Below are 14,440 nucleotides of genomic sequence, written 5' to 3'. Positions count from 1 at the left end.
TTCCCCAAAGAATGAATCCTCCTGCTTCTAACATTCTGCACAGCCAACCCAGTCTGATTACAAATGATAAACTAGTCACTAAAGTACACTTTTTTTTTTTAACATTCAGGTCAACTTTGGAGGTTTTGTCTTGAAATCAATTGAAAAAAATAGCAACCAAGTAGTTTCATAATTTAATTATTTTAGAGCCTAAACTAAATAGAGTGTATAACGTGTATAATGAAATTGTGAAAGAGAGCTTTTCAAAAATTACTACTCACTAATATCAATGAACTGAAGCAACGTTGCAGGAGAGTGGGCTAAAATCCTCTACAGTGTGAGAGGCTGATAAAGTAAATAATAGCACAGTGTAATATGTTATGTTGTTGCTCCTGATATAACTAGAGTCGAGTTTTCACAGTTACTCTGGTTATTGCATCGTCCACCATTTCTGCCACCTGGGGAACTTGCCAGTTGCCACCGAGGGAAAACAAAAGCACTATCTTCTTCCTGATATCGAGACTTTATTTTTCTGGGACATCTTGTACCCAGTGACAGAACTGCACAATGAAAGTGAGGCTTATAGGGAACATATCCTAATGCCGATGGGGTCAGTATCCTACGGCTATTACACTGCACAAACAACTTTTCATCTAGCACCATCATCAGGTCAAAGTTTCAATCATCTTGATTGTGGTTTATGATCCGGTACCTGCAAAACAAATTATATTGCAGTTAAATAAAGCTGTTACTGAAGGTGATTATGATACCTGTTTAAAAGAACCATCAGCCTAAATAAAACCTTTATGGAGCTGCTATCTTGGCTGTAACTCGTGTTACATCATTTACGTATTTATATAATGTTAATTCATGTGTTTCACTCCTTGAAAATGAAGCATATGTTTCTTTTTCTCCTCCTATATCACATGAACATGTTGAAGGGCAATGGGGAGGCAGGCTGAAGATGAGGTGCCAGAGCCATTAGATAAATCAGATGGGCAGAATCCAGGGAGAGGAAGGTTATGGTGTAAATTTCCCAGCGTGTGAAAGCAATGCCTCCCACACTTGACACGGTTAATCATGAAGCTCTCACTGACGTCCATAAATATCCCCACATTAGTCAGTTCTCACCACCCCGGCGTTCTGCGTGAGACGCGTGGATGCAACGTGACTCCATAAAAAAATTAGCAGCCGTTATGTCCACGCAAGTTGATACACTGAAGCCATTAGACGTGTTCTATTTATGACTGTCGTTGTGGAAGAATGCCTCTCATCCTCACCCTCTGTGAAGGAAATTAAAGCTGGCTGACGATATGAAAGTCTGGCTGTGGCTGACGACTCCTCGGGGAGAATGCTGAGCGGGAATGTTTGCCACTCTTTTAAATCATAACAACTTCATGGACAGTTTTTAAAAACAGCGAAGAGCGAGCTTCAACGATATGACAACATCACAGAACTCAACAGGCTTTCTTTTAATAAGTATCTTGCCTTCATTACAGTGATATCAAGCTTAGTTCATTTCATACAACTCATTAAACGTCACACACTACGTGGTAAAATTTGATAATTCACCTGTAATGTCTACTTTTTAAACCAACAACAAACTTAACTTTGAATTTTGCTGGTGTAGTTCCCGTATTGTGTCTTTGTATTCTGGGTAATAAGACAGTTAAAGTCAGAGGGCTGTCTAACTGCTTTAACTTGGGAACGCGTCCTACTCCAATATGTGGAGTATTAACCGAGCATGTTCTACGATAGCAGTAAACCTTCACTGCACTGCATCCAAAATGAAGACCCCTTTACTGTGAAGCCCTGGTGCCGCTGCTAATCAGAAAGAATGAACTTGAAATGAAATAGAACTAATTCTATTTTGCATGCATCTCTCGAAAAAGAGATCCCAACACTTATAATTACTTAATCAACAGTAATTAACCCCTCAGCTATGAACAGTAATTAATACACAAAGTTAATTTTACTAGATAAGCACATTAAGGTGTGCATCTAAGAGAAAGACTAAATTTACAGCGTTTTCTCATGCAAATGCAAACCAACTTAAAGATGCTGTTTTGATACTGTGCAGATTCTGTGATCATCATGTTTTGGTATAATATTAAGTTTAACCCTTGTATGGTGTTCGGGTCTGTGAGACCCGTGTTCAGTTTTTTTCAAAAGAAAAATTAAACAATTAATTATTTTTTCACGTGTAAATGTGTTGTGTCTTTCCACTCACTCCACTTGATTATAACTGATTTATTTATAACATTTTATATAAAAGAAAAACGAGAAGCACATTAATTCATAAATGTGATCTAACAAAGGTAAAGGGAAAAAATTAACCATGTTTGCTGTTCATATGTCTTGTAATTGGGATGAAGTAAACATCTGTTGAGTAATTTAACATAAAATTGTTTGATAGTGTTAATTTGGAAAGCCAAAACTCTAGCGGGTCCACCAGACCCATGAACACTGGCTGAGTAACAAAAATACGAACACCACACAAGGGTTAAGCCATAAGCATTACAGCATGTCTATCTGTTCAACTTGGAAACATTAAAGACGCTTTTTCTAAACTTGCTACAGTAGTGGAGCAACATAGATTTGCCTATCGAAGCATTTAAAAGGATCAGATTGTTTTACTGATGTCACCATGGTAACACATAGAAAGCTGAAAACCTGATCCGTTGCAGTAATTATATTTGTCAGTTTTCACTGGGAAATTTATGTAATTAAGATTTCGGTGCCGATGTACAGTAGCCACCTGGGACAGCGAGGACAGTGACTTGCCTGTTAGAGCTGAGATTGAAAATCTTCAGCTCTCCTTTACAGAGTAAAACCCTCCTGAGATGACTGGATGAAAAAATAATAAGTAGGCATCGCTCTAATTGTTCCATACACAGTGAGCTTTTATGGACCCTTACTACCTTTGAGCCCTTCAAATCCCAAAGTGCGCTGTTCATTAAAAATCTGCCTCCAAAAAGGCCTCTTAAACCAGTCTCTGAGTCAACATCAGACACACGAATCTCACAGCTTCAGTCCAGCCAAACATGCAGTACTTCTTATGTTCTTCAGTGACAGCAGCAACACTTTGAAGATTATATGGAAGAATGTTGTTTTGACTTCTTATATTATAATAAAGTTCTGAAAGCTGTTATATCAAACCTCTACAGGACTTCACAGTGCTTAAAATCTATTTATTTTTTCTTTTTTGTTGTCTTTTTGCTAGCTTCTGACTTTCCTTCCTATGAGTGTAAATCTTATCCTCATTATGGAAAAAACAAACAAAGTTATGACCATTTCTACTAACAACTCTCCAATACAATAAAAGCTTGCGAGGTTACACCTTACCTATCACCTAATGTCACAAAATAATAATGTATTATAAATTTCAGCTAACCGGTCACCAAATATTCAAAAGATTTTATACACAATTACAGACGCCTCTTTTGAGGAGGTCATTGTGCATGACATCATGAAGGTGTAGTAACCCATTTTAGGACTGTATGTATAAAGAGAGAGATACGGTATATTGTCTCAGCCTAAGTGTAATTTTATTTCAATATTGTTAACAATTTCATCCCTTGTGGCCAAAAACGACTACAATAGTTAAGAAGATCTGTAGATAAGATGTTTTACAGGATAATTTAAAAAAAAAAAAGAGAGACCGTGTTCACTCTTTCTCGTGCCATTTTCTAATCTCTGTAGGGTTTCTTTTTGTTTTTTGTAAATTAAACCTAATACTAACACTCATGTGCAGAGGCTCAGGAACCATGTGAGTAGGCCCCCTCTTTGACTCAAGTATTCACTTCTTGCTTATTGCCATTTTTGGACACACAGCCCAGGATGGTTCCTCTTTAGAGAGAGCTTTAGAGTGACCCCAGGAAAAATTAAGCCAACAGTACAAAGAAAACTCCCTCGGAATGCTGTTGAAGCTCTGCCGGAGGTGTGCGTTGAAGATCTCGCGGACTGGGGCCTCTGCTAGACGTTCCCAGCACACCCTCACTACGCGTTTAGGTGCACCAGGTCTGTCCAGCGTCTTCCCCCGCCACCTGATCCAACTCACCACCAGGTGGTGATCAGTTGACAGCTCAGCCCCTCTCTTTACCCGAGTGTCCAGAACATATGGTCGCAGGTCTGCTGATACGATTACAAAATCGATCATCGACCTATGGCCTAGAGCGTCCTGGTGCCACGTGCACTTATGGACACTCTTATGTTCGAACAGGGTGTTCGTTATGGCCAAACTGTGATTAGCACAGAAGTCCAATAACAGAGCAGCGCTCGGGTTCAGATCAGGGAGGCCGTTCCTCCCAATCACGCCCCTCCAGGTCTCGCTGTCGTTACCCACGTGAGCATTGAAGTCTCCCAGCAGGACAACAGAGTCTCCAGGTGGAGCACCCTCCAGCACCCCCCCCCCCCCCCCCCCCCCCCCCCCAGGGACTCTAAGAAGGCTGGGTACTCTGAACTGCCACTCGGCGCATAAGCGCAGATGACAGTCAGGACCCGTTCCCCGACCCTAAGGCGCAGGGAACAAACCCTCTCGTCCACTGGGAAAAACCCCAATGTACCGGCAGCAAGCCGAGGGGATATTAGGATACCCACCCCAGCCCGCCGCCTCTCACCAAGGGCAACTCCAGACTGAGACAGAGTCCAGCCCCTCTCCAGGAGACTGGTTCCAGAGCCCAAGCCATGTGTAGAGGTGAGCCCGACTATATCTAGCCGGTACCTCTCAACCTCACGCACTAACTCAGGCTCCTTCCCCACCAGAGAGGTGACATTCCATGTCCCTATTGCCAGTCTTGGCAGCCGGGGGTCAGTCCGCCAGGGCCTCCGCTCCTGGCCGCCACCCGGCACACAATGCACCCGACCCCTATGGCGCCTCCTGCGGGTGGTGGGCCTGCGGGAGGATGGGCCCATGTCTCCTCTTCGGGCTGTGCCCGGCCGGGCCCCATGGACTAAGGCCCGGCCACCAGACGCTCGCCCTCGGGCACCCTCCCCGGGCCTGGCTCCAGGGCGAGGCCCCGGTAACCCTATCCCGGGCAGGGTAAACTGTTCCCTCGGTTTCCTTTTCATAAGGGTCTTATGAATCGCTCTTTGTCTGGTCCCTCACCCAGGGCCAATTTGCCATGGGAGACCCTACCAGGGGGCAAAAGCCCCCAGACAACATAGCCCCTGGGATCCCTGTGACACACAAACCCCTCCACCACGATAAGGTAGCGATTCAAGGAGGAGGGAGACTGGGGACATTGAGTCCGAATGGACCATGTTCAGCGTCTCCATTGCCGAAGCTGCTGCATTGAGCTGCGGCCGCAAGGTGGTTGGTGCCTGCCGTGGTGGTAATCCCCGAACCAAATGGTGGACACCAGAGGTGAAGGGAGCCACTAGGCTGAAGAAGGAGTCCTATCGGGCTTGGTTAGCCTGTGGGACTCCGGAGGCAGCCGACAGGTATCGACAGGCCAAGCGGAATGCGGCTCGGGCAGTGGCTGAAGCAAAAACTCGGGTGTGGGAGGAGTTCGGAGAGGCCATGGAAAAAGACTTTCGGACTGCCTCGAAGAGATTCTGGCAAACCGTCAGACGTCTCAGGAGGGGAAAGCGGTGCTCTACCTGCACTGTGTATAGTGCTGGCGGAGCGCTGCTGACGTCGACTGAGAAAATTGTCAGGCGGTGGAAGGAATACTTCGAGGACCTCCTTAATCCCACTGACACGTCTTCCGAGGAGGAAGCAGAGTCTGGGGATGAGGGGAATGACCCGCCAATTTCCGGGGGCGAGGTCACCGAGGCAGTTAAACAACTCCTTGGTGGCAGAGCCCCTGGTGTTGATGAGATCCGCCCCGAGTTCCTGAAGGCTCTGGACGTTGTAGGGCTGTCCTGGTTGACACGCCTCTGCAATGTTGCGTGGAGATCAGGGGCAGTACCTGTGGACTGGCAGACCGGGGTGGTGGTCCCCATCTTTAAGAAAGGGGACCGGAGGGTGTGTTCCAACTACAGGGGGATCAAACTCCTCAGCCTCCCTGGGAAAGTCTATGCCAGGGTGCTGGAAAGGAGAGTTCGTCCGTTAGTCGAACCTCGGATACAGGAGGAACAATGCGGTTTTCGTCCTGGTCGCGGAACACTGGACCAGCTCTTTATCCTCTCCAGGATACTTGAGGGTGCATGTGAGTTTGCCCAACCAGTCTACATGTGTTTTGTGGACTTGGAGAAGGCATTCGACCGTGTCCCTTGGGGTGTCCTGTGGGAGGTGTTGCGGGAATATGGGGTGTCTGGCCCATTGCTACGGGCCATTCGATCCCTATACAACCGTTGCAAGAGCTTGGTTCGCATTGCCGGCAATAAGTCGGACTCGTTCCCGGTGGGTGATGGGCTCCGCCAGGGCTGCCCTTTGTCTCCGGTTCTGTTCATAATTTTTATGGACAGGATTTCTAGGCGCAGCCAAGTGGCGGAGGGCTTTCGCTTTGGTGGCCTCAGAATCTCATCTCTGATTTTTGCAGATGATGTGGTTCTGTTGGCTTCATCGGGTGAGGGCCTCCAGCTCGCACTGGAACGGTTCGCAGCCGAGTGTGAAGCAGCGGGAATGAGGATCAGCACCTCCAAATCTGAGGCCATGGTTCTCAGCCGGAAAAGGGTGGAGTGCCCACTCCAGGTCGGGGATGAGTTCCTGCCCCAAGTGGAGGAGTTCAAGTATCTCGGGGTCTTGTTCGCGAGTGATGGGAGAAGGGAGCCGGAGATCGACAGACGGATTGGGGCTGCAGCTGCAGTAATGCGGACGCTGCACCGGTCCGTCGTGGTGAAGAGGGAGCTGAGTGTAAAAGCGAAGCTCTCAATTTACCGGTGGATCTACGTCCCTACCCTCACCTATGGCCACGAGCTGTGGGTAGTGACCGAAAGAACGAGATCGCGGATACAAGCGGCAGAAATGAGCTTCCTCCGAAGGGTGGCTGGCCTCTCCCTTAGAGATAGGGTGAGAAGTTCAGCCATCCGGGAGGGGCTCAGAGTAGAGCAGCTGCTGCTCCACATCGAAAGGAGCCAGCTGAGGTGGTTCGGGCATCTGACAAGGATGCCCCCTGGGCGCCTCCTGGGTGAGGTGTTCCAGGCATGTCCCACCGGGAGGAGGCCCCGGGGCAGACCCAGGACACGCTGGAGAGATTATATCTCTCGGCTGGCCTGGGAACGCCTTGGTATTCCCCCGGATAAGCTGGAGGAGGTGGCTGGGGAGAGGAAGGTCTGGGCCTCTTTGCTTAGGCTGCTGCCCCCGCGACCCGGCCCCGGACAAAGCGGATGAGGATGGATGGATGAGGATGGTACAAAGAAAACTTAAGGGTGGCCTCCCAAAGTGAGCAAGTCTCCATATGCGCATATGTTCAAAAGTCCAGCTTTTGTTTTTAAGTAACTTGACCAACACTGCTGACTACACATCATGCTGAGATATGCTGTTTTCTGCTGTTAACTCTTTATGAATCATCTTTTTGGTGCATGAATGATATTTTTTGCCTGTCAAACTGTAGTATCTTTGGTATTTTTAATAGTTTCAAGTAAAGAAAAGGACAAATTATGTGATTTTGCAAAAGGTTGCTTGTAACAAATTACCTAAAGATATAAAATGAAACAAATTCCTTTCAAAATTGCGATGTGTAAACATACACTAACACTAACACTGGGTCATTGCTTGATTTATGTCCTATTTATATGCAAAGCATAACAAAAAGCAAACAAACAAAAAACAAGTTCCTCTAAAAATGATTATACACAAAAAACTGAACTTGCTCAAGACCCCTTTAAAAATGATTTGGATATTTGGAAGGAAAATATAAAGAAAGAAGAGGCGCCAACACTTTTGCTGTACTGTATAGGAGTCAGTATTTAGTAACAAGCTTTTGGGAGCTTTTAAGTCAGACCTCGTAGAAGACATTTAGTTACAAAAAATGACTATGAATTCCTCTTAAAACTCAGATTTGTGCTCATTTTGCAACACATGAGCTTTTTCTGCTACAGATTTCCCTTACTTGGAATAAACAGAATTTCGTACAATGATGATGTTCTCAGACAGTAAATATACATTGCTATGCAACGTCAAGCTTTTTTTCCATCACAAAATATGTAAGGAGGGTACGAAGTCAGAAAATTAGTAATGAATCTAAAACTTGCATATATTAAGCAAGTTTTAGAGTAGTTCAGAAAGCTATCTTTCTGAACTACTCCATTCATATAATCCCAACAGAGCACTTAGATCGTCCAATCACAGGCTCCTAGCACAACCTAGGACTCGAATGAAGTCGAGAGGTGACCGGGCCTTTGCATCCGTGGCACCTAGACTCTGGAATAACCTCCCTGTTCATATTCGTACTGCCGAGTCTATCCAGTCTTTTAAATCACGTCTTAAAACTTATTTTTTTACTTTGGCTTTTGATTCTGTCTAGTTGGCTGGTCTAGCTTGTTGTGTTGTTACCTGTTGTTTGTTGTCCTCTTTTATTGTTTGTTTTAACTGTCTCATGCTTTTACTGACTGTGAAGCACTATGGTCAACACTGTTGTTTTAATATGTGCTATATAAATAAATTTTGATTGATTGATTGATTAACTAATGTCTTCCAACAATTTTTCCAGAGCAAATAAGATAAGCTGTCTTTATTTAACCAAGTAAATCAGCAACTGAGGAAAAAGCTGCTAATTTGTTTATTGAATTTTCAACCACCAAATATTTATACAACTAAGGTGCATGAATCAGAGGTCTCATTGGAGAGGCTCCGCTTATGTAAGAGCAGATAATGAAAAAGCACAAAAGCATTTAGGGATACGCTTCCATCCACATTGTATGTTTGAGAACATCATAAATGGATAATGTTCTTCAACATTAGATAGATGCTGATGTGTGACTGACATGCAGAAATGAACATTTCAGAGAAAAAAACAGGACGAAAACAAGCTGAGTAACATCAGCTACACTGCGTCATCTAATTTGTTGATATTCTCTGTTGTTTATTCCAGATCAAATAGGACCAGCTGTCTATATTTTAACTGAGCAATTACCCTTTATTGATTCTAAACTGGTTTTATTATTACTTGCAAGAATAAAATGTTTTCTTGTGTGATCTTTGCTATAGCTATTGTTTGTTTTTGTCTGACTCCACCATTCTTATCAGCTGTTGGCCTTCTTCCAGCTGCTTTAATGGAATTAAACATACTCAAACAACATAAACTGTAACGTATTATTGCTTTACAACACCCCGTGGGCATCTTTTTCCTACATTCAGAGCACAAAAGTGTGGGCTCTCGTAGCATTATCTTTCATGTACCTTGTAAAATGCAATTAACCACATGCAGCTGATAGTGTAGTGTAGTCTAGATTTCCCCATTATCCTAACTGTTGACTCATGGTTGAACTCTTTCATTATTCTTTTTATTTCAAGGGCAAAATGTTTCATCATTGGCATATGGTAACCGTTGCACTGGGAGGGTGAACTCAGCACCGCTCCCTGAGGAAAACTCAGCCGACTTCTTTATTAAAATTCCAACCACCAAATATTTATACAACTAAGGTGCATGAATCACAGGTCTCGGCAGAGAAGCTCCGCTTATGTAAGAGCGAATAATAAAAGAGCAGAAAAGCATTTGGGGGATAAGCTTCCATCCGTTCATCTATATTTTTGACTGAACAGGGTCTAAATCTGTCTGATGGTATGAAGGAAACAATAACAGCACTCATCTGCACAATAATAGCAATGCTGAAAAGGAAAGAGAGGAGATTGACCAAACAAGACGAGATTTGGGAATGAGCTTTAGCAGCTACAATGTTACATAAAAAGGAAATAGGTCAGGAAAAATGAAATCTGTAGTGGGAATCTTTCCTCAGAGTATGCATAAAGAGGAAGCAAACTTCTGAGCCTCGTGGTTGTTTTGATGAAACACAAGAGAGTGACTGGCTGAAATATGATACGGTTAAATCATGCTAGCTAACGACCGTGAGCATGAACACAGCCAGAAGCACAGAGTGGACCTGTAGCTGCATTAAATATTCAAATGTAGTCACATCAGCTTACTTCAGCCACACTTTGACAGAAAACACTGTTTTTTACTTGCCGTTGCATAATAAACTGTATTTCTTTGTCCTTCTCTGTTTAAGAAGAGACAAATACACACATCTAGTTCTATTTTTGTGGCTTGCCGAGTTGTGCGGATGTGCTCTGAATGTGACAGTTTGTTTCTTCTCGTGCTTGAACTCCAAACTGTTGAATTTCTCTGCCTCAGTAAGAGAAGAAAGAGCATTTTGCATTTCAATTTAGCAGCTGGTAATTAAGTTACACTCCTCTGTTAAGCTGAGCTCAGTTGTAGATTAAAAAAAATCAAGACGATTCCCCTCATTCAAGTCCTCACTTACCTAAAGATGAAAAAGATCATGCTCTAATAATAATGATAATAATAATATTCATGTCAGGGATTAATTACTGTTTCGAAAGACTCATTTTCATCTCATTTAATCTCAAACCCCGAGGTCAAGATGTGCTATCAGCTGTATGACAAGGCAAGTTTTTAAATGAGTATTTAGATGCTAGCTGTTTGCGTGTGTAGATCCAATCATTTCTCCTGATGAAGACTGTGCTTCACGCTGGTTGATGACAGTTGATTTATTTATTTATATGGCTGGTGGAGGAGAAAGCGAGAGCGCAGCGAACTAATTTTCATTATGATAATTCCTCCCAACGCAGTGTGACATGTCATTAAACCTGTCTAGTCTGTCATTTCTACTAGATGCAACACTGATACCATGTCAGCTGCCAGAGTAGTTAAGAAACTTTGTGCCATTGTGGGTTGATTTGGAACACACTTTAAATCACATGTGCTCAATGTAAATCATTAAAACCTTGTTAAAACTGTCTTTAATTATTTTGGGCATGGAATTTTTTTTCCTCAATACTTTCTGCAATGTGATACTTGCCTAAAATGCAAAAATTTCTCTCTTTTTATTTTTTGTGTTCCTAAATAAAAATCTTACCTTTTACTAAAAAGGGGGGATTTCAGACAGAAGAATATGCAGCCATACTAGCTGCTGGTGTTTTAATACTAATGATTTTTACCATGTTTAAAGGTACATGTTAAAATTTGGTAAACACAAGAACACTTAAATCTAATTGGTGTTTCAACTTAAAGAAGCTGGTTATGGCTCCAAAATCATCAATAATGAAACTTTTGTTCTAAATTTCTTCCAGTAGTTTTCTAAAAAGCATTTCACTGGACACCAGTGGAAAGTGGTGAACAATTTTCCCTAACCTAGAATCATACCGCTGTGAACAAAACTGCTAAATACAGAGTAAAGAGACTTTTTATTTTTATTTATTTTGGCTGTCTGAAGATAATATGCTGAACTGGGTTTTCAACAAGGGGGATCTTCATTTTGGAGAGCTGTGACTTAGACTGGGTCATAAAAGGACACCTCTGTTATGCAGCTGGAGTTTGTCGATATATTTTTTGTGAATTTAGGACTGACTGTATAATAAAATTTACCGCATGATCATTTTGGTTCCTTAGCGTATCGCTGCAGGACAATAAAGTTTAATAACAGAACAGTGAAAAGGTCACAAAGCGAGTGAAAAAGTAACTTTATGTACATCACACTCTTTCACTTCATTATATACTGGCCTGAGTGGAGTGTTGATCCTGTTGCTAAATGATCCTCGATGGATTTCCACCAACTGTCCAGTTTCACAGGCTAGACTTCTATTAAAAAGCAGCAGCTGGAAAATGAGCAATCTGAGTGAAGGAGCCCAAGTGAGACATTAATGTTGAGGGTGGGAAAGAAGAATGGTTTGCAATTTTCTTCTCCAACCTCACACATGCACACACACATACAAACACACTATGTGTTTTAATCTGCAGTGGCTGCACAACAGAGACAAGACATAAATACAGCTATAAAACAGAAACTCATTGCCTAGAGAAAGTAGGATGCAGCTAACCAACTTTCCGAAGTGTTAATTTTATTAGCTGTATGTTATGGGAACTGTGGGAGGACATTAAGTTTTTCAAACGACTTGATTTAGAAATTTCTTTTTCATCTATTGGTGAATCTGCTGGGCATTTTTCTTGGCCTTCAGACAATAATTCTGATTGCTACAGTGCCGAACGGTACAGGCAAAAAACCCAAACGGCTTTTATTTAAGTTTGGTAGAATTTTATTTTGAAGGAAATGCAGCAAAACCCAAGCACTAGAGGGAAAAACCGGGCAACAGATAAGGTGACTTCATCGCACGCTGCCAAAGCAAAGGGTCAAAATAAATAACCACAAAATTCATTTTTGGGTTGCAAATTTTGAAATTGTGATGGCTTAGTGTGTGTGTGTGTGTGTGTGTGTGTGTGTGTGTGTGTGTGTGTGTGTGTGTGTGTGTGTGTGTGTGTAGGAAAAAGTAAATAAAGAGCCTGTGAACTGGCAATTGATGTCTGCGTGTCTGTTGAATATGCCCAGCCACGGGTACAGTGTCCTCTTTCACTGCTGCCGGAATGCACCAGCCACGGCACTACTGGCCACCTGATACAAAATCCATGGAGGACACTGGAGGAGTGATCGGTAGCATATGTTGCAGGTTTATTAGCCATGAGATCCTTGTCTATGTCTTATTTGGATTATGTGTTTGAATTCTCTCTCTTTTTTTACTTGCTGATTCATTTCACTTGAAAGACATAGAGGTTAAGTTTATAAAAACGATGATGTTTTGAATTAAACATAAAACCACTAACATTGCAACCTGCCGCCAAAGGACACCTTCTGCATAACTTGACGAAAACAGGGCTGAAAGATATGCAGCAAAGATTCAGTTAGACATGTTCACATCTTGCTGAAAACAAGAGTTTCTGTTTGTTACAAGCAGAGGCTGATGAGCCTTCTTGTGTGACCTTCAAATGTACTTTCTGTGGTACGTAGTCTCTCTGACCCAGATGATAAAGGATAATTCTAATTGGAGATTGGGAGCATGGCCAATAGAGTCTCATAGTTTTATCTTTTGGAGGGTAATATTTCTGTGGATTTGTCTGAAATGCGAGAAAGGTCATGCAGACAAAAAGAGACTTTGAATAAAAATAAAGGAGACGAAGACAAAGCTTCTTTGAACAGTGATAGAGTGGAAAACCAATCATCTCTATTCAGTTTTGGGGACACAAACTGTTTTTACTGCCAGAAAACACCAATTTCATGAAATCAAATACATTGATCTATGTGCTTTGGATAACAGACCTTCGTCATGAGTAAAAGGGAAACATCCACGTTGTGAGCACTGCATAGAAAACAAGTTTCTGGTGGCGATCAGCTGCCAAAAAGAACCTCTGTGAATTTCGCAAAAGAAGGCCTTTTCAGAAACAGTAGACAGAAGATAGTGAATTTAATTTACACTAGATCAATACTCTCTTTGTTCGGTTTCAGCACATTAAGACTACAGCAGATTAAGAGAGCATCACTGCTTTCCAGTGTATTCACCAAGGAAGCTGAACCAGCAATATTCCAGCAGCTTCATATTTCAGCACAGTGTGCAGCATTTAGAAAGACCACAGTACCTCTATATAACCGCTTTTCAAATTAAAAACACTGAGAGCAGCTTGAGCTGGTAGCTCAGGGCTCAAATAAATTAAGCTGTCAGTGGTCACTTTGAGTGACTCACAGGTTTACAGGCAGTTTTTCTGCAGTAACAGATGCTGCTTCTCTGTCAGAGCTCTCTGGAAGCACATGACAAGTGAAGAAAACCTTGACCTTGGGGTAAACACAGCGTTCTCACAGCTAGCGCAGAGTATGATGAAAGGACATGATGGAGTCATGAATGCTCCCCGAGGTGGCTGCAGTTTTCCACTTAATGATGATATTATAGCAGTTGGCTGTAATGCCTTGGTACAGACTTCAGAATCCACAGCAGATCAAACCAAACTCACATTGTTTTTAGCTGCAACATAAGCAGCTATAATGAATATCTTAAAGAAAAACAAACAAATATATGATCCAATGACGGTGTAAAAATGCTTGCTTGCAGTTAAAAAGCTAGAGGGAAATATTCAAATCTGCTACTTTCACAATGATTTTCTTCCCATAACTTTCTTGCTCATATTCCATCATTTTTAGAAGTGGCAGATCATCACTAAGTACACGGATTTTAACATTTAAAAAGAATCTGTTATCCATCCATCTTTGAACATTTTTTTCAGTGTTGCCATGGGTCTGAAGCATGTCCTAGCTGTCACAGGGCCAGGCAGGGTACACCCTGGATAGGTCGCCAGCCTATCGCAGAAGGACAAAGACAACTATTCATGTTTACAATCACACTTGTGGCCAATTTGAAATTACCAGTTAACCTTATATTCATGTGTTTAAACTACCCAGAGAGAACAGAACAAACACTGTAGCACGGAAATGTGCTAGTTGTCCAAATCGACAAATGTAAAATACAGTTAATCTCACTTTAACCAAATATACTCCAATCTCACGTATCCAGCGC

At 42.6% G+C, this 14,440-nt stretch overlaps 1 protein-coding gene across 1 annotated transcript in view; it reads right to left on the bottom strand.

Moving 5' to 3' along the window:
• Positions 1-519: 519 nt before the first annotated feature.
• Positions 520-14,440, bottom strand: part of LOC308407180 (trypsin) — a 37,060-nt gene continuing 23,139 nt past the window's right edge. Inside the window, exon 5 of the mRNA XM_080898697.1 lies at positions 520-691. Within this exon, the coding sequence (XP_080754823.1) occupies positions 662-691 (30 nt within the window). The 3' untranslated portion in view covers positions 520-661. The remainder of the gene's footprint in view (positions 692-14,440) is intronic.

This window comes from Rhamphochromis sp. 'chilingali' (assembly GCF_963969265.1).
Source record: "Rhamphochromis sp. 'chilingali' genome assembly, chromosome: 12".
Classification (NCBI taxonomy): Eukaryota; Metazoa; Chordata; class Actinopteri; order Cichliformes; family Cichlidae; genus Rhamphochromis; species Rhamphochromis sp. 'chilingali'.
Note: the sequence above shows the minus strand (reverse complement) of the source record. Positions and strands in the feature narration are given on the sequence as shown.